This window comes from Beta vulgaris, chromosome 1, assembly GCF_026745355.1.
Source record: "Beta vulgaris subsp. vulgaris cultivar EL10 chromosome 1, EL10.2, whole genome shotgun sequence".
Lineage (NCBI taxonomy): Eukaryota > Viridiplantae > Streptophyta > Magnoliopsida > Caryophyllales > Amaranthaceae > Beta > Beta vulgaris.
Window position 1 is genome coordinate 44389497 of NC_079202.1, and position 20380 is coordinate 44409876.

General features: G+C 44.3%; 1 protein-coding gene across 1 annotated transcript; it reads left to right on the top strand.

Moving 5' to 3' along the window:
• Nucleotides 1-16222: 16222 nt before the first annotated feature.
• Nucleotides 16223-20030, top strand: LOC104885114 (heat shock cognate 70 kDa protein). The gene is made up of 2 exons (XM_010669825.2): nucleotides 16223-16823; nucleotides 18125-20030. The coding sequence occupies exons 1-2, from the start codon at nucleotides 16607-16609 to the stop codon at nucleotides 19801-19803; spliced, it is 1896 nt and encodes a 631-aa protein (XP_010668127.1). The 5' UTR covers nucleotides 16223-16606; the 3' UTR covers nucleotides 19804-20030.
• The last annotated feature ends 350 nt before the right edge of the window (nucleotides 20031-20380 follow it).

Genomic DNA, 20380 nt, shown 5'->3' on the forward strand with positions numbered 1-20380 from the left:
GTGGGGATAGTACAAAAAGTTACTTCGCCACCATTTCGAAAGACTCTCTTGCTGCTCAGCAGGATTTAATCTCAGTGCTAGTCTGCCATGGCACCTTCCAAGAACGCCCGTAACAGATCTAACCAACCTCAACAAACTGAGAGGGAACCCTCACCCCAACCAAGGAGGTCAGCACGAACTAGATCCCCATCGGTTCATACACTAGACCCTAACCTGGAGCTCTCTCAGGAACTTCAGCCTTCTCCCTCTCGAGAAATACAGCGTGCTGACCCCCAACCTCTACTCACAGCTGACATTGCACTCATAGCTGCTCAGCTGCAGCAAACCTTGAACAAAGCATTATGCAGATGCTGACCACTCTCCAGCAAGGGCAGGGGCACAACCAGCTCAACCTCCAGCAACGTGAGGACAATATCCAGAGGCCCTCTCATAGGGAAGAGCGAAACCCTCGATCCCCTCATGACCAGCCTAACCGGCAAAGGTCAGCTGCTAAGGAAAGAACTCATTCTCAGAGGCCCCCTTCTCGGCAAGATGAGCGCCCACCTCTGGGCGAGAGGTTGCACCTCGGGAAGCAGCTCTCCGAAGGGAGGAGACCCATGTCTCCAGATCGCCAAGGGGAAACCCGGCCGCAAACCGGAAGATGCTCGAAATATCCTTAACGAGAAACGCGTAGCCGGGGTATGATGCCCGTCAGTTCCTAGATCGAAAGGCTGCTCAGCGTGAGGGGCATGGTGACTCCGCTCAGTCCAAACCGCTAAAGCTCGGCAGCGGGAGTCTCAAGTTCATGACCCCGTTCAGCCGAGAAATTATTGACACCCCTACCCAGGGGAAAGTCAAAACGCCACTTATCGAACCATTCGCGGGCCTAACCGACCCGGAAGATCATATGGCCACGTACAAGGCCCAGATGAGTGTGCAGACCAGCTGTAGGCCACATGGTGTCGGTTCTTCCCTACCACACTGAAAGGTCTCGCGCTGAATTGGTTTCAAGAATTGCCGGCCGGAATCATCACCGACTTCACCGTACTCGAGGATATGTTTACCCATCAGTTCGTGGCCGGAAAGAGGCAGAAGAAAACTAGCTTGCACCTCATGGGGGTCAAGCAAGAGAAAACGAAAGTCTTGCCGACTACATAAAAAGATTCAATGAGGAGTCCCTAAAAGTATCCGACCTACAAGATGCTGTGGCCTTTGCTGCTCTCATGTCCGGATTACAACCTGGCCGGCTAAGATGGACATTGGCTGAAAGTGAGGTCAAAACCTTCTCAGAGGCCATGGCAAAGGCTCAAAGATTCATCCAAGCGGCGGATATTTGCCGCCACTCGGAAGAGGGAAGTAAGAAGAGAAAGGAAGAAGGAAACAACAGAGATCAGCCCAAACAGCAGAAAACGGGCGGTAGTCGGATAGGTTCACTGATCATGGAAACGACCCTCGTTTCAATAAAAACAGAAGAGAAATATACCTGGACATCAAGCACAAGTCCATGCTGCCCAATCCCCAACCCATCCGGACCTCAGCTTACCGAGGGACAAAAGCCAGTGGTGCGAGTACCACCGGGAATGTGGTCATACCACAAAAGATTGTAGGGAACTGAAGAAAGGGTTGGACAATCTAGCTGACCAGGGGAAGCTGAACCGCTACCTCAAGCACACGAGTGAAGAGAAGGGGAAGCAGAAGGTCGGTCAGTCCAATAGTGGGGACACTGAAGGCTACATTGGGGTCATCTCGGGTGGCTTCGCTTCGGGGGGCCTAACCGGCCGAGCCAGGAAAGCTCATCTCCAAAACCTCAAGCACCAAGTACTCGAGGTCAAACCAAGCCGGTCGGACTGTCCTGTGATGACCTTCGGGGAATCCAGTCGACCAGTCAGCGTACCCCATGATGACCCCCTGGTCATCGAGCTCAAGGTAGCCAACTCCCGGGTAAGGCGAGTCTTGGTTGATAGTGGGTCGTCCGCTGACATCATAACTTTAGAATGCCTGAAAAAGCTGAAATACAGCGAAGAGGATGTCATACCACTCGACCAGCCACTCATAGGCTTCGGGGGTAACTCGGTACAACCCGTGGGATCGATAAAGCTCCCTACTCGGATGGGAGAGAAAGGCAGAAAACCTACCGATCGATTCTAGTGGTCGACATCCCCCTCCCATACAACATAATAATGGGCGACCCACTCTGAACAAAACAAAAGCTGCTATCTCCACGTACCAACTCCTCATGCAGTTCGAAACAGATGAGGGAAGGTCGGAAAAATTCAGGGAGATCAACAGGCTGGACGAGAATGCTATGTTAATAGCTTAAAGAGCAGAACTGAGATCGACGTCCAAGAGGACTCGAAGAAGAGGAAAAGGGAAGAAAGTTCACCAAGGAACTTGGGGGTGTACATAACAGAAAACCCCAAACAGTACGAACGGCCTCAGCCAGCTGAGGAAGACGAAGAAGTAGAGATCGGGACAGAACCCGGTCGGACTGTAAGAGTGGGCAAGGCCCTAAACCCAGAAACAAGAGCACAAGTAGTGCAAGTGCTCAGGGAATATCAGGACGTGTTCGCCTATGAGGCCTCAGAGATGCCCGGGCTTGACCCCAAAATTATGTGTCATGAGCTGAACATTAAGGAGGGATACAAGCCAGTCAAGCAAAAGCTAAGGCATCAAGGTCCGGAGAGGTCAAAGCTGCCGCAGTGGAGGTCAAAAAATTGCTCGAGGCAGGATTCATTGAGGAATGTCAGTACTCGGAATGGCTAGCTAATGTAGTACTGGTGAAAAAGCCGAGTGGGGCTTGGCGCATGTGCGTGGATTTTACAGACCTGAACAAGGCCTGTCCGAAAGACAACCATCCTCTGCCCAAAATAGACAGGTTAGTCGATTCGACAGCTGGTCATGCCCTTCTAAGCTTCATGGATGCTAATGCAGGCTATCACCAAATTCCCATGGCGGAACATGATCGGATTCATACCGCTTTCACCACCCCGCGGGGTATACTGCTATAAAATGATGCCATTCGGACTGAAAAATGCCGGAGCCACCTACCAGCGGACAGTTAATAAAATTTTCAGTGATCAGTTGGGTCGGAACATCGAGGTATATGTTGACGACATGATCGTCAAAAGCAAGGCCCACTCTGATCATCCAGACGACCTGAGGGAGACGCTGACACACTGAGGAAGTATCGTATGATGCTCAATCCTAAAAAGTGCGTCTTCGGAGTGAAAGGGGGTAAGTGCCTCGGATTTCTGGTAGATGAAAGGGGTATTGAGGCCAACCCCGACAAGATCAAGGCAGTTCTGGAAATGAAATCCCCCCGGAACGTCAGGGAAGTGCAGCGCCTAACCGGATGTCTAGCTGCCTCTGGACGTTCCTATCACGGTCGGCTGATAAGAGCCTATTCTTTTTCAAGGCCCTTAAGAGAAAAGATTCGCATGGGACGAAGAAGCTGAGCAAGCCTTCGCCTCCCTCAAACTTCATCTATCAACTCTCCCAAGCTCATGTCCCCCTTGCCGGGGGAAACATTGTTTGTTACTTGGCCGTATCCGAATACGCCCTAAGTGCTGTTCTGGTAGCCGAAAGGGAAGGGACGCAACACCCGGTCTACTTCATAAGCCATGCCTTCCGAGGGGCAGAAGCAAAATATAGTGAGGTGGAGAAGATGGTCTTCGCCCTCGTCATGGCAAGCAGAAAGCTGAAACCATACTTCCAAGCCCATCAAATCAAGGTCCTTACCGGACAGCCTCTCCGCAAGGTCATAGAAAGCAGGAACCACTCCAGTCGGATGACTGATTGGGCTGACCAGTTGGCTGATTTCGGCCTGGAATATGAGCCCAGAAGGGCCATCAAAGCTCAAGCCTTGGCGGACTTCATAACTGAATGCACAACTCGGCCCCCGGTCGGCCAGAATGAAGAGTGGGAGCTATACGTGGATGGCTCTTCCACCAAGTCAGGATGTGGGGCGGGGCTAGTGCTTAAGCCCCCGGTCGGAGAAAAAATGGAGTATGCAATCAAATTCGAGTTCCTGGGGTCGAACAATGAAGCGAATATGAGGCACTCATCCTCGGACTTCAGCTGTGCATTCTTGCAGGAGCCACGGCCATTGAGGCCCGATCAGACTCACAGCTTATGTGGGTCAGGTCTCTGGGGAGTACGAGGCCAAGGAGGACAATATGAGGATGTATCTGGCTAAGGCACAAGAGTCATCAAAAAACTCTCCCATTTCCGATCAGCCACATACCCAGGTCGGAGAATCAGCAAGCCGACGCCTGGCTCGTATGGCTAGTTCAGCAGAGGGGTCAGCCCCTCGGACTATCATGTGGGAGGTGCTTCGCCAGCCCAGCATCAATGCCAAAGAACAGCTGATTCTAGACCGAACGGCCACTTGGATGGATGAGGTGGTCGGATACTTAAGGGATGGAGTCCTCCCAACAGATGTCAAAGAAGCCGAAAGGATCAAGCACCGAGCAGGTTGGTTCTTATGGCATGACGAGCAGCTCTACAAGAAGTCATACACGCACCCATTGCTGAAATGCGTAACCCCTGAAGAGAGGAAATTACATCCTAAGGGAAATACACCAAGGGGCGTGTAGTAGCCATCAAGGGGGGAGAACCATAGCAGGAAAAGCTCTAAGGGCTGGGTATTACTGGCCTACCCTCAAGGCAGATGCACAAGAATTGGTGAAGAGATGCCCATCTTGCCAAATCCATTCGGATATTCCCAGATCCCCAGCTACCCCCCTCAATCCCATTCAAGCAGTTCTACCTTTGACAAATGGGGCATGGACCTGCTCGGCCCGTCCCACCAGCATCGGGTCAGCGGAAGTTCTTGATAGTGGCCATAGACTATTTCACCAAGTGGACTGAAGCCGAACCCCTTGCCTCCATCACTGACAAACAGGTCCAAGCCTTCATCTGGAGGAACATAATCACAAGGTTTGGAGTGCCCCGAGCCCTGGTCTCGGACAATGGTCGGCAATTTAAAGTGGACCAACTCGGGAATATTGTGCCGTTTTGGAATACAGACCAGTTCTCGCCGTGTCCCGACCACAAACTAACGGCCAAGCGAAGCAGCTAATAGATAGTGCTCAAGGGGATAAAAAATCCCTTGACGCAGCGAAAGGGGCTTGGGTGGACGACCTCCTGGAGTCTTGTGGTCTGCTCGGACAACGTAAAGGAAGCAACGGGACACTCCCCGTTCGGACTGGTCTATGGTAGTGAGGCAGTACTGCCCGTAGAGGTCGGTATCCCATCGCCTCGGATCACCTTTTATGACTTCGAGCAAAATGAAGAAGAAAAGCCTGTCAACCTCGACCTGCTGCCAGAAACAAGGGGCAACTCATTGTTAAGGTCGATCCGCTACAAGCAAAGAGTAACTCGGCAGTTCAATCGTCGAGTCAAGTCAAGGCCGATCCAGCTCGGAGATTGGGTGGTCAGGAAAGTCGAAGCTACGGGGCTATCACATCTGAAAGGCAAGCTAGGGGCCAACTGGGATGGTCCTTACAAAGTAACCAAAGTATCAAGCCTGGTACATTTCAGCTCGAGAATCCTGAAGGCATACCACTTGCTCGGCCATGGAATCTGGACAACTAAAGAAATACTATGTATAGTCAATTGCAATTAGGGGCATATAGCCGAGATACTGGCCAGACGTGGCATGTAGTCACTCGGTTGTAAGACTTAACCAGTCAATCTTCTAAGTTAATAAAAAGACTTAACCAGTCATTTCAATTGTTCGAATTAAACTTAACCAGTTTCAGTGCTGAATTTAGTCCGACAACTATATTCTTCAAACTTAACCAGTTTCAACACAAGTTGTTCGAGTTAAATCCGACCAGCATTATCAAGCAAAACTTAACCAGTTCGAGAATCTATACTTGAAGCAAAAATTGCAATCGACAATAATAAAAGGTGCTCGGATAAAATAAAAGAGACTTTCATTAAAGTTAGAAAAATATTACATCCTAAAACCTTGGTACTACCAAGGTTAAAATCAAAAAGAAAAAAAACAACTCAAGGCAAAGCAAAGCCTAAGCTACAGGGGGGTCGGTCTGATCATTAGTACTCCCATGGTGCTCCTCAGACCTGGCCACCCCTTGGCCTTGATCCTCCTCAGCTGCCTCCGCATCCTCTCATCATCATCATCTCAGAGAGGGCGATTGCAGCTCGGAGAGTATGGCCTGATCCTCCTCCTTCAAAGAGCTTCTAGCTCCCCATGACCTCGGACCAAGGAGAGAGAAGGATGGATCTCTCCAAGGCCGCTTCATCCCTTGAGGGCGTCATCTACCCCCATTTCTGGGCGTGAGCCGACCTCATTGACGAACAGTTCGCAGGCCTTGGTCTCCTTCCAACCCGCAAACCATTGGTCCTCGGTCTTGGGAGCCTTCTCCAGCTCGCAAGTTGGAATCGCAGCTGGGTGATTTGGCTCTCCGCCTCCACCACTCGGGCCTCGGCAGCAGTCTTGGCAATCACAGCCTCATCCCTCTCCTTGATGAGTTTCTGCTTAGCCAAGTCCCACTGCTCCCGCTCGGCCTTGAAGTCCTTTTGGTCCCGGTCGATGCAGCGTTTGGCTTGACGAGGTCGGCCTCAGCTATCCTTTGGCCCTCCTTGCAGCGCGGAGCTCCTCATAGTGCTTCTTGCCTCGAGCCTCCAAGTCGGAGACCTTGTCGGCCAAGTGCACTTTGTTCCGAGCCACATTGACAAGCCGAGCAGAAAACTACAATAACAAAAAGGTTCAGTACTTGGCAAGAAAAATAGCGAAGTTAAAAGCGAAAGGGGCTCACCTCAACCCAGCTGCGGAAGAGGTCGTTCGTCTCCTCCGGGCCGCTGGACTGCGCAATGTACTCCCGGTCGGTGGGACTGTACAGGCACTCGACCGCATTCATCCACGGGTGTCGAGCCCGTGGGCATCCAATTCGGCGAACGGTTTGGCCACGCGAGGTTGAGCTCCTCCGGGTCATCATGAGGCGAGGGTGGCCGGTGTATATTGAGGCTCTGAACCGGTCGGAAATCCTCAGAGTGGACCGAAATCCGAGTCCCCTCGACCTGTCTGCCCGCTCCTCCGGTCGGGACTATTGACTTCGACGATTTGGCCTTTTTAGCCTTTTCGTCCTGGACTTGGCCACGCCTTCTCGGTCTTGGCCACCTTTTGGGATCCCGCTCTTTTCTTCTTGAAGCCTTGGGCTTCGACGGATCCTGCAAAGTTTCAAGATCAGCTCGGAACTAGCAAGAAAAAGTACTCGGCAAAACCCGAGACATACCTTTGGAGGGTTGGGAACTCCGATTTTCTTGCCTTCAACTCAGCTTTGAGCTGGGCCGCCCTCATTGCTGCATAGTTTAACTTCTCAGCCATTTCGGGTCGGATTCCAAAGACGCGTCAAAGAGCAAGCTGCAAAGACAACCAAATATGAGAAATTGCAAGTGCAAACAAAAAAACAAGTTAAACAACCCCCTCGGCCGATTACCCCGGGGAAATGTCCGGCTAGCCCGACCGCGAAGCAAGTGCTCGCTCTTGAAAAGCGGCAGCTCGGATCCAGTTGCTGGCACTAAACCTCCCCCCTTGAACATTTGGGCCTCGGTTTGTAGTAAATGCCGCAATGGCTTCCTCCTCGGACATCTCCGGAACCCTAAAGTTAAGCTCGTGGTTGGGTTCGACATCCGGTCGGACTGTGGGATCCCCAGTCCCCTCCAAAAAGATGAAGGCAAACTCCTCTCTAAACCCTTTCTGAGAAGTGGGCAGTCAGCACCACCTTGTACCCTGTCGGGCTTGAAATACCACCAACCTGGCCATTGTCCCAGCCGACATCTCGACCAGCTTAAACATATTCGCCATAGTCTGATGGTTGGTCGGACGCTCAGCATAGCGCATACTGTCTGAACAGCAACAATACTTCCCCAAGAGTTCGGAGAGATTTGACTTATGCACAGATTGTAGGCGTTGAGGAGTTCCTTCACAAAGGAGTCAATGGAAACCGGAGCCCCATCTCCATAGACTTGTAATAAACCGCGGTACAGCCCGGAGGGGAGTGAGAACAGTATGATGGGCCTCTGGTCGGACAAGCATATAGGGTCCCTTATCTGAAACCTTGCAGCCTGCCCCCTCGGGTCCTCAAGAGGCCTTCATCAAGCAGGGAGCGGAAACTTAGACCCCGGTCCTCCTTCGGATCCGGGTCAGGAAACTCCGGTCGGCCAGAGGTTGACAATTCTTCGCTATCCGACATCGTCACCCTCACTACACCATCAGCAAGGTATTTATCTAAGTAACTGGCTTTAGAAGAAAAGGCCAGGGACACTTCCCAAGGGAAGGGAACAGCGTCCTCGGCCTCTTCCTCTAGTGACGATGAGGGGCTCGGAAGCAGAACCGCGTCAGGAACGGCCGAGGGTTGGGGCAACTTATTAAGGTCGACACCAACGTTATTCCCATCCCCCTCACCTCCTCGAACCGATTGTAGGGAGGTGAGGTCGGAGGTGTCACCGACTCGGACGATTCTCCCATTATTGTATTGACAAGGGAGTCGGCCGAGGTTATTGAAAAGAAAAAGCGAAATAAAACTAAAAAAGCAAGAGCGTACCTGGTCGGACGACGGAAACCGGAGAAATTGCAGAAACTTAGAGAGAAGCGAGAGCTTTTAGAGAGAGAAAGTGAAGAATTTTTAGAAGATTTTGCACAAATGAATTCTCTCTCCTCTCCGTACAAATATATAGGCGTGCCTCGGGACGCGTCTCTCCAAAAACCTATCAGGTGCCTCCACATGGCCAATGGAAGATGAAACGTCAAAATTTCCAGAAAGTCCCATCCAGCTCAACTACCCAGCTGAGAAGCGCCATGTGGCAGGCCACTGGCTTCCAGCTCAAAGCCACCCTCTCGGGCTTTACAAGCGTCAATTCAACACCCGGTCGGTCAAGTTGGGGCTCCATCACCCCGTCCGACCAGGTCTCTACTCGCACCCTTCACTTAGCCAAGTTTGCTAAGTGCTAGGGAGCATCTGGTCGGTCTCTCCAGGGCTTGTTAGCCCCTGTCCGAGCAACACCCTCCAATCCGGAACCCGGTCGGTCAAGTTGGGGCTTCATCACCCTTTGCCCGACCAGGTCTCTGCTTGTTCCCTTCACTTAGCCAATGTTGTTAAGTGCTAGGGAACACCTGGTCGGTCTCTCCAGGGCTTGTTAGCCCCTGTCCGAGCAGCACCCTCCAATCCGGAACCCGGTCGGTCAAGCTGGGGCTTCATCACCCTTTGCCCGACCAGGTCTCTGCTTGTTCCCTTCACTTAGCCAATGTTGTTAAGTGCTAGGGAACACCTGGTCGGTCTCTCCAGGGCTTGTTAGCCCCTGTCCGAGCCGCACCCTCCAATCCGGAACCCGGTCGGTCAAGTTGGGGCTTCATCACCCTTTGCCCGACCAGGTCTCTGCTTGTTCCCTTCACTTAGCCAATGTTGTTAAGTGCTAGGGAACACCTGGTCGGTCTCTCCAGGGCTTGTTAGCCCCTGTCCGAGCAGCACCCTCCAATCCGGAACCCGGTCGGTCAAGTTGGGGCTTCATCACCCTTTGCCCGACCAGGTCTCTGCTTGTTCCCTTCACTTAGCCAATGTTGTTAAGTGCTAGGGAACACCTGGTCGGTCTCTCCAGGGCTTGTTAGCCCCTGTCCGAGCAGCACCCTCCAATCCGGAACCCGGTCGGTCAAGTTGGGGCTTCATACCCTTTGCCCGACCAGGTCTCTGCTTGTTCCCTTCACTTAGCCAATGTTGTTAAGTGCTAGGGAACACCTGGTCGGTCTCTCCAGGGCTTGTTAGCCCCTGTCCGAGCAACACCCTCCAATCCGGAACCCGGTCGGTCAAGTTGGGGCTCCATCACCCTTTGCCCGACCAGGTCTCTGCTTGTTCCCTTCACTTAGCCAATGTTGCCAAGTGCTAGAGAGCACCTGGTCAGTCTCTCCAGGGCTTGTTAGCCCCTGTCCGAGCAGCATCCTCCAATCTGGAACCCGGTCGGTCAAGTTGGGGCTCCATCACCCTTCGCCCGACCAGGTCCCTGCTTGTTCCCTTCGCTTAGCTAATGTTGCTAAGTGCTAAGGAGCACCTGGTCAGTCTCTCCAGGGCTTGTTAGCCCCTGTCCGAGCTACTTGGGGCTAAGAGGACCCGGTCGGCGCCTCCCCGACCTGGTCTCCTTTTGGCTTCCCTTCATGGAGGTCGGCCTAATTGAACCGGCGAATCTCAGACCTGGTCGGCGTCTTCCCGACCTGGTCTCCTTCTGACCCCCTCTTTCATGGAGGTCGGCCTGATTGAACCGGCGAATATCATGGACCCGGTCGGCGCCTTCCCGACCTGGTCTCCTTTTGGCCTCCCTTCATGGAGGTCGGCCTAATTGAACCGGCGAATATCATGGACCTGGTCGGCGCCTTCCCGACCTGGTCTCCTTTTGGCCTCCCTTCATGGAGGTCGGCCTAATTGAACCGGCGAATGTCATGGACCTGGTCGGCGCCTTCCCGACCTGGTCTCCTTCTGACCTCCCTCCATGGAGGTCGGTCTAATTGGACCTGCGGATCAAAGACCTGGTCGGCGCATGTCCGACCTGGTCTCCTTCTGGCTTTCCCTACTAAGGTTGGTCAGATGAGGGAATTCTACGCCACCAAGGGGCTTCACCCGGTCGGACGGCCCTTCTGCCCCTTCCCGGCGTGGGGCTAAATGTTTGGGCCCATTAAATCCTTCCAAGGAAATCATGCCACGTGGCACCGCCACCTAAGGATCGTGGGTCCCACCAGAATCACCCTATGAAAAGGTATCACCAATCCCAAGTGAGCTGTCATGTCCAGCACACCACTTTATGGAAATTCTCACCACTATAAATACCTCTTGTCCCATCAATGCAAAGGTATTGAATACTCACCTAACTAACTTGAGCTTCTCACTCTAGACTCTCTCTCTACCTCAATCATCAACTGACTTGAGCGACGGAGGGGCGATCCCGGAACAACCCCCGGGGTAGTTTTTCTGTGTTTTGCAGGTTCCCGGTGAACTGATATCCAGCCCAGCTCGGACCTAAGGACTTGTTCAGCACAGACCATTAACATTAATTTCTAGACAGAAACAGTTCCCATTTCTATTTTGAGTGTTCCCATTTTCATATTTAGTTCCATATTTTTCCGTAATTTGTCTAGAAAAATCGTGTCCCATCATTTATTTGCTTCTTGAAATTTGTTTTTTCCTTTATTTATTCAACTTAAATGTTACAATTAATGCTCTTTCACCAATTATCTCCATTCTCTCTCCTAAAATCATCTTTTTCCATACCACATTTATTTAAATAAACAAAAAATCTTTACTATCCCAACTTGCATAAATTACCGTGAAAAAAGGGAAATGGGAACTATATTTTGGGACGGAGGGAGTAGTATACTTATTTAAAGAAAATAAATCATTTAATGTAATACTATTAATAAAATAAGTTGTCACTAATATGCATAAATTGATCCATTGAAAGAAGAAAAAATTACATCAAACCAAATTGTTGCAACAAAAATTACAGCCTTAATTTGTACAACTTTATTCCCATAAAAAGCTTTCCACTTTTCACTAAACTAATGCATGGCTTCAATATTGATTCATCAAGAATATAATCTTCAATATTGATTCATCAAGTCCTTTTGAGCTTTGATCAGGTAGTACAACATGCTTTCCATTTCCTACCAAAGTACGATAATAAATAAATAAAAATTTGTAAGTACAACAATAAATTGTTGTGACCCAGATTGAAAGTGGAACTATTTAATCACTTCTAAAAAGAAAATAATACTAACAAATATAATACTAAGAAATTTTGAGATTTAAAATTTGACAGATTACCTAACACTTCAGACTAAAGATAGGATTTAAATCTAAATATGTCGCCATCATCTTTTGTTTCTTTTGCTTTGGTGAGGTAGATGTAGCAGCTTCATTCATATTATTCAAAGAAAACACATTTTCTTTGTGAGGACATGTTAGTTTAGTATGGGCTGCTTACATATGGAACAATTCTTAATTTTCTTCTTCCCCAATTCTTTTCCACCCCGTTCTCGCCTCTTTGGTGGACGACCCTGTACGTGTTTTGCATTTGGGAGGAAATAGCGCATTCACCCCGCTATCTCCAATGTCATTGTGTAAAGTTTCAAATTCTTCTTCGAAAATTATGTCATCCCTTGTTACCTCATGATTTTCAGTAGTAATTTTCAATGTATCACAATGCCATCTTTGAGGTATGTAGGTAGGCGGAAAGGATCTTGAAACAATCATTATGCAGCAACACCCGAAATATATGACGACAAAGTATACACCAAAATTCAAAATTTACAACAGCATAACATTGTTGTCCTGTCCTAATAAACTCTACGTGTAGAATATTGAGATAGGGTGAAAAGCTTGCTTTATCATTGATATCTTCACAATATATATAGGTTACAATAAAATAGGAAACCCAACTAGAATACAATGCTAGCTAAGTATACACGCCCATAATATATATATCGCTACACCCTCCCTCAAGTTATTGGAGCAGGGGAGGGATCGAAAATGCCCAATAACTTGGACAAGAGAAGATCAAACTGTGTTTTGCCAAAGAGCTAGCCTTGATGAAGATATCAGCAAGCTGAGCCTTAGTAGAGACATAAGAAGGCTCAATGAGACCATCAATAATCGCATCACGCACAAAATGACAATCCACCTCAATATGCTTTGTGCGTTCATGGAAAACAGGATTCTGAGCTAAGTGAAGCGTAGATTGACTATCACAAAAAAAGGGGAATGGACTTGGGATGATGAATACCCAAACTGAGAAGCAACCCCTTCAACCATTTCAATTCACACGTGATATTGGCCATGGAGCGATATTCAGCTTCGACAGACAATCGAGAAACAGTATGTTGTTTCTTCGTCTTCCAAGAAATCGGAGAACGGCCCATAATATATATATCGCTACACTACGGGTTATACCCTTTTCCCCTTCAAAAAATCTTACTATGAAGACATGACTTTCCACACGTAGAATACTGACTAGATGCAGAAAATTCATCTTGAAACTTTTTGAAGGCAAATGGAGTAAAGACTTCAAGAGCTTGACCTTCTAAGGGTGATTTTGTTTTCGTAGTGATGGGTTTAAGTGTAGCAACCATATTGTTATGTGAGTGTCCTTGACAAATTTCTTGAACAACTAGGGCCATCTGAAAATTCAAAACAAGAAATTCTAATTAATTAGATCCCTATGTAAATGTCATAAGAGCATTAAAATACAATTTAAAATAAGAAGTAACTGAAACTGTTTCACAAAATCAACCAAAGATACATGAGAGGAAACAAATCTCTTAATAAAAGCGTTAATGCTCTCTAATCTTCCAGTGGTTATCATGCCTCCGAAAAAATTATCTCTAAGATAAGCCGGTGCCCAAAAATATCTCACATTGTACAAGCCATGGACATGTTTATTTTCTTGCAAATTGTACTTTGCAAAAATCAGAGTCAAACTACGTTCAAACTCTTCTAGATCAGTCAACTTATACATCTTGTAAAAATCAGCACACCATTTGTGACAATCCTCCCGTAGAAGAGCTACAAACCAAGAGCTAAATTTTGATGTGATATGTCATATACAATAGATATATATGTTTTGTAGTTGGCATTTCTTATGCAATTGCTTTAGACATCCAAGGGTCTTGATCATCAGTGGTAATGATCTTTGGTGGATGCTTCATTATACTAACAAATGTCTATTTTACCAATGATAAGAAAATATTTAGTAAGTTAAAGCACCATGAAAATGTGTGTGATAGATTTTTATATCTCAGGAAAACAATTTAAATTCATACCTTCATTAACCATGAAAAAGTAGCAGTTGTCTCATTACGGAGGAGCGCACACCCGAACAAAATAGTTTTTCCATGATTGTCGATCCCAACAAAAATCCCACAATGCATGTCATACCAATCAAAATTTTGAGCCGGACACCAAAATAAGTGGTATCGAACACGACTACATCACCGTAATTTTTATACCAATTAAAACTTTGATCGACACCAAAATAAGTATTCTAACCTCCTTTCTTCGTCCATTTTAAAGTATATTGGAACTTTTTATTCTCCTTATTTTAGGCCATATTGCTTGAAAATGATGAAAATGAGTAGTTTTAAATTAGTTTGAGTTATAAACACCCAAAATATCATATATATACTTAGTTTAATGTGTTGCATTGTAGTTTTTGCTTGAAATTACAAAATATAGGCAAGTTAGAAGTTAGAACCAAATATCGGTCATTTTAGCTCATTTTAGGCCATATTGCTTGAAAATGATGAAAATGAGTAGTTTTAAGTTAGTTTGAGTTACAAACACCTCAAACATCATATATATATATACTTAGTTTAATCTGTTGGATTGTAGTTTTGATTGAAATTACAAAATATAGGCAAGTTATAACCAAATATAGGTCATTTAGCTCATTTTGGCCCATATTGCTTGAAAATGATGAAAATTTTCAGCTAGTTTGAGTTATAAACACCTCAAACATCATATATATATATATATATATATATATATATACTTAGTTTAATGTGTTGGATTGTAGTTTTGATTGAAATTACAAAATATAGGCAAGTTAGAACCAAATATAGGTACTTTAGCTCATTTTAGCCCATATTGCTTGAAAATGCGTGAAAATAAATAGTTTTAAGTTTGCTTGAGTTATAAACACCTAAAACATCATATATATACTCAGTTTAATGTGTTGGATTGTAGTTTTACTTGAAATTACAAAATATAGGCAAGTTAGAATCAAATATAGGTCATTTTAGCTCATTTTAGACCATATTGTTTAACCAAATGCAGGAGACATACAACAAAAAACTGGATGATTGTACCACTCATGGGTCACAGCCGAATCCTGATTTGCTGTATTGGGAGACAGTTGGTGGGAGGAACAAAGGAAAAGTGTAGGGGTTGGGTCATGGAGATCATTTGTACTAGAACTCTTAAACTGTGCGAGGAGATGACTCTTCACAACATATGAACCGTCCATTTTTTCAGAAGATCGCCCAAAGGTGGGATTATTCCAGACAAATTTTCCTTTCTAAATTCACCCTAATTATCAAACCCTAAACATAATTAACAACATCAAACAAATAAATTTAACAAAATTAGGTTAAACTAGTTCCAAAAAACAACTTTTTAACAAGAATCAATGCGTGCAAAGCCAAAAACAACTTTTACTCCACCAAACACAACAACCAAAAAGGAAAACATAAATTACCATCAAAAGACATAAATGAAAAATTGTTAAAAAAATAAGTAAATGAAGAATATACCTTGTTCAGAATTCTCAGTTACTCTTGAAATTTTTTTTGGTGGTGATGTTGGCCACATGCTCTGTTAAAATATGGAGTAAATGAAGACGACAAAGATAGCAATGAGTTAAATAAATAGTGAATGAGAAGGAAACAAGTTATAAGTACAACGAAGGAAGACAAGGAGTTAATAAAATCCGCCCAAAAAATTGCACAAATGATGATAATGATTAGGTGGCGGTCCGTGTCTCACACACGACTAGAAAAACGCATTAAATGGGGCATTTAACATATTTTCTCCAAAAAGTATCGGACGTCCAAAACGAGTACCCAAACTGGAACTTTTGAAAATTGAGTATCCAAACTGAAACAAAAGGTAAAGTTTAGTACCTAGTTGTGTACTTAACTCTACTTTTGGTACATTATCACTCAAGCTGATAAAATCTAGTACCCGATTTGCGAGTAGCTAAAATTTTGGATAGCTTGTGTATTCTATTTATAAGTGCATAAGGGCTTTAATCTTGTGACAGGTTCACAATGTTCAATGTGCACTCGAGTCCATACCTAGCTAATATAAGCAGCATGTGTTAACCTAATATTGTAGGCATCATCTTCAATCCTTGGGATTATGGAATCAATTCTCACCCCTATCAATGTTGGATTTCCCTCTATTCTCTCCAACTCGGGTCCTCCTTAACGTATAAAAAAAATACGTAGACAATATCTTAATTGTTAAGGCCCTGTTCTTTTAGATCTATTTTCAGTTCATTTCAATTACTCTCTACATTTCAGCTTATTTTAGTTTACTTTTCCTCGATTCAAAAGAACAGAGCCTACATCATTTATCCTTAATTAGAGTACTTGGGATGAGAGGATTAATCATTGCTGTTGGTGGTATTTAGGTGGACACCTTGATCGTTCAGTTCACAAAACAAAAAAAAAGTCCAAACTATAAGGATTAAACAGTTAAAAAACAAAGGATAATTTTCTTAAAACTCCAACTCAACTTTCAAAATATCTACTCAGTCCCTCTCATAAAAAAAAAAAATTGAAAAATTCCAATTGCACTTTAACTCCACTTTTCGATTCTCGACGATCACCATAGTCTATACTCTAGGTTTCATTTCCCAAAATCAGCACCTTGGTTCGGGGATTTCAAAAGCCATTTCAGAAAAAGAGTGCATATAAATTATAAAGCTTTAGGTAGTATTCTCCTAGTACTACAACTCTACACCCCCTGAAACACACAGAGCAATTTCCTTTCTCTTCATCTGTTCCCTGCTTCTTTCTCTACACTACACTAGTTAGAGTGCCGAAAGTTTGTTTTGTTCAATGGGAGTTAAAGACATAGAATCGCCGGTGATAGGAATCGATCTTGGGACCACTTACTCATGCTTAGGAGTTTGGAACCATAATCGTGTTGAAATTATCACCAATGATCAGGGTAACAGAACGACGCCGTCTTGGGTCGCTTTCACTGATACCGAACGCCTTATTGGTGAAGCTGCACAAAACCAACTTTCCAGAAACCCTACGAACACTATCTTTGGTTTGTTTTTCCTTTTATTTCGCTTAATTTTATGTTTTTTTTAAAAAAAAAAGATTGTATTTTTCGAAGAATGTGAAAGAATTAGTAAGAAAAATAACATCCTTTTTTAATAGGAATTTGAAAGAATTTGGATGGATTTTTATTCTATAGTTGAATGCGTTACTAGTTACTTCATTGATGCTTTTATATATCCCGAATCGATATTCTCATCTAACATGTTATGGTAAATTTGACAATATTTGGTTCATTCTTTAACCACCTGATTTAAAAAGTTATCTAAAAAGATTCTACTGTTTAAAGTTACTTTTATTGAAGTATAAAATTCAATCTTTACTAAAATATGCTTACCATATATGTTAGTTAAAGTTTAACATCTGAAAACTTTTTTTTTTTGGTGAAAAATGGATGCATTAAAGTTTAAATACTAGTATCATACAGCTCATGGGAGCAAACCATGTTGTCATTACTAATACATTCCTCTAGATAAGTCTCTACGCAATAGCTAGGAACATGTTGAACATCTGAAAACTTTAACTAGTGCTTTTTTCGCTACCTACTTCATCACTTCGTTTATGGACTGAAACTACTTCAAACTATGAAGCAAAAATGATGAATATTTTGTTGAGGGCTTGTCTAGAGGCCTCGCGAGTCCATTATAGGATTAAATGACAAGGATTTAGTTGGTGCTAGTTTACCTTGTACTTATGAATAACAGAATAAGTAGAAAATATTTTGTTCTGCTCAAGTGCTTATATGGTTTTTGGTTGATTCGTTGTTTCACAGCCGAGTTTATTTACTCGGTGCTATGTTGTTTTTTGTACAAACACTGATCTACATATGTAGAATGCTGCTGAATTTAGGTTTTCACTAAATATCCAATGATGATTTCCAACCTCTCCTTTCAGGATTTTACTTCTAGCAATGAGGTTCTGGGATAAAGTTAGATTCAATGTCAAGACTTATTCTTCTATGCTAAATTGTAGGAACTGTTTAGTCATTTGATGTATATACACAGCAATGTGAACATATCTGCATTATATTTTTTTGGAATAGCTTGCTAAATATCCCGTGTAATTCAGTTTCAATGCAAATATGTAATCCGCGTGTTAGTTCTGTGAAGAGAGGTAAGAAATTTGATGTGGATATTGTTTTGAATGTAACTTTGCTGCTGAAAGTTTGACGAAGAGAATTAGCGTTAATTCTAATGCGAAACAAATACTTAAATTCTGAAGTTGTACTAGAATTGTTTTTGCATAGAGTCCAATCTTTCTTACATTTTAGTATTTTATACTAAATAACAGATGCAAAGAGGCTTCTTGGTAGAAGATTTGATGATGAAAGTGTACAGAATGACATGAAACTATGGCCTTTTAAGGTCGTTGCTGGTCCTGATAGTGGTGAAGCAATAAAGCCACTTATTGCAGTTACATACAAGGGTGAAGAGAAGCAATTTGCTGCAGAGGAGATTTCTTCAATGGTGCTTATGAAGTTGAAAGAGACTGCAGAGGCCTATCTTGGCTCAACAGTGAAAAATGCTGTTATCACTGTACCTGCCTATTTCAATGACTCTCAGCGTCAGGCAACTAAAGATGCCGGTTCGATTGCTGGGCTTACTGTCTTGCGTATTATCAATGAGCCTACTGCTGCTGCTGTTGCTTATGGTCTTGACAAGGATTCTAGAACGTCTGCGAAGAATATCTTGGTCTTTGATCTTGGGGGTGGGACTTTTGATGTGTCATTAGTCACAATTGAGAATGATATATTTGAAGTGAGAGCAGTAGGTGGGGACACTCACCTAGGTGGGGGGGATTTTGACAACAGAATGGTGAGTTACTTGGTGGAGGAGTTTAGGACGAAGCACAAGAAGGACATGAGTGGGAACCCTAGGTGTCTTGCGCGAGTAAGAGCTGCTGCTGAGAGAGCTAAAAGAACACTCTCATCCATTGCACAAACAACAATCGAGATTGATTGCCTTCATGAAGGAATTGATTTTACATCAACCATAACTCGTGCTCGATTTGATAAGCTAAATATGGATTTATTCAAAAAGTGTATGGACCTTGTTGACCAGTGTTTGAGGGATGCTAAGATGGAAAGGAGTGAGGTTGATGATGTTGTACTTGTAGGGGGGTCAACTCGGATTCCAAAAGTTCAACAGTTGCTGCAGGATTTCTTTGGTGGCAAGGAGCTGTGCAGAAGCATTAATCCTGATGAAGCTGTTGCTCATGGGGCAGCCATTCATGGCGGGATTTTGTGCGGTGCAGTTGATACATCTAGCAAAGATATGGTTCTTGTTGATGTTATCCCTCTGTCGCTTGGTGTAGAAATTGGATATGGCAATATGTCTGTTGTTATTCCGAGAAATACAACCATTCCAACAAAACAAGAGCGCGTATATGGAGCTATAAAAACAAAGAAACTTATGAGTGAAGCTACTGACTCTTCCAATGCCTCTATCCTGGAAATCCCTGTCTATGAGGGTGAGAGGCAGAAAACCCAAGACAACAATTTCTTGGGAGTTTTTGAACTTTCAGGCATTGGATCATCAGCCAAAGATTCAACATTGATAAATGTCTGCTTTGAGATTGATGTAAATGGCATTTTGAATGTATCAGCTGAGGACATGAGCTCTGGGAATCGGAATGAAATCACAATTACTAACCGCAGCAGGCTGTCAAAGGAAGAGGTAGAGAAGATGATGAAAGAAGCCAAGGAGTTTAAGGCTCAGGACGAGGATCATGAGAAGATGGTGAAAGCTAAGAACACATTGGAGGATTATGCTAATGAGATGTGGGAAATGTTGAAAGATTGTGGGAAGAATATTGGAGCCAAGGACAAAAAGAAGATGACAGATGCGATTGAGCAAACACTGCAGTGGCTAGACTGTTATTCGGAGGAAGTTTTTGAGGCTGCCAAGTACGAGGACAAGCTAGAGGAGCTTCAGAAAATGTGCAAGCCGATTGTTTCTAAGATGCAGTGAAGAGGATAAATCCAAGTCTTTTAGATTTCATATTGAAGTAATCACTGTTGCTTTTGAACTTTTAGATTCCCAGATAGAAGAATTTACTGAAATTTTTGATATTTTCAAGTTCGGGTCATTTGGTTCATTATAGTAGTATTATAGATTTTCAGTTATTGTCCATTTGTTGTTGGCTGTGGAAAAAAATCTCTGCTTTTCTTTCAATGCTATAATATACTTATGTCTGACTATATGTTGTTTACTCACGTATAATTTGAAATAGCTTACTAGCAGGTGTAGCCGATAAGCTAAGGCTAAGGGAAGCATTACACTTATGAAGAAGTTATGGAAGCGTTGGTCAAGTTTTTGCACACTACCTCCCCATCTTTACGGAGTAATAGTAAAACTATGCGAACTGTCGTCAAAATAAGAAAAATTGACTGTAAAATGTCATTGATATAAATATAAAGGCAAATGTTAACAAGCGCTCCCGGACATTAGATAATACTAATATATCTTATCTATATTAATCATAGTCTAAAATAAATTACTTTTTAACGATAAAATACCTTTTAATTAGAATAGAAATTGAATAGGT

Coding starts and splice junctions, on each gene's coding strand:
- LOC104885114 (XM_010669825.2), top strand. CDS start 16,607: ATGGGAGTTAAAGACATAGAATCGCCGGTGATAGGAATCGATCTTGGG. Junction 16,824..18,124: donor CCCTACGAACACTATCTTTG/GTTTGTTTTTCC, acceptor ACTAAATAACAG/ATGCAAAGAGGCTTCTTGGT.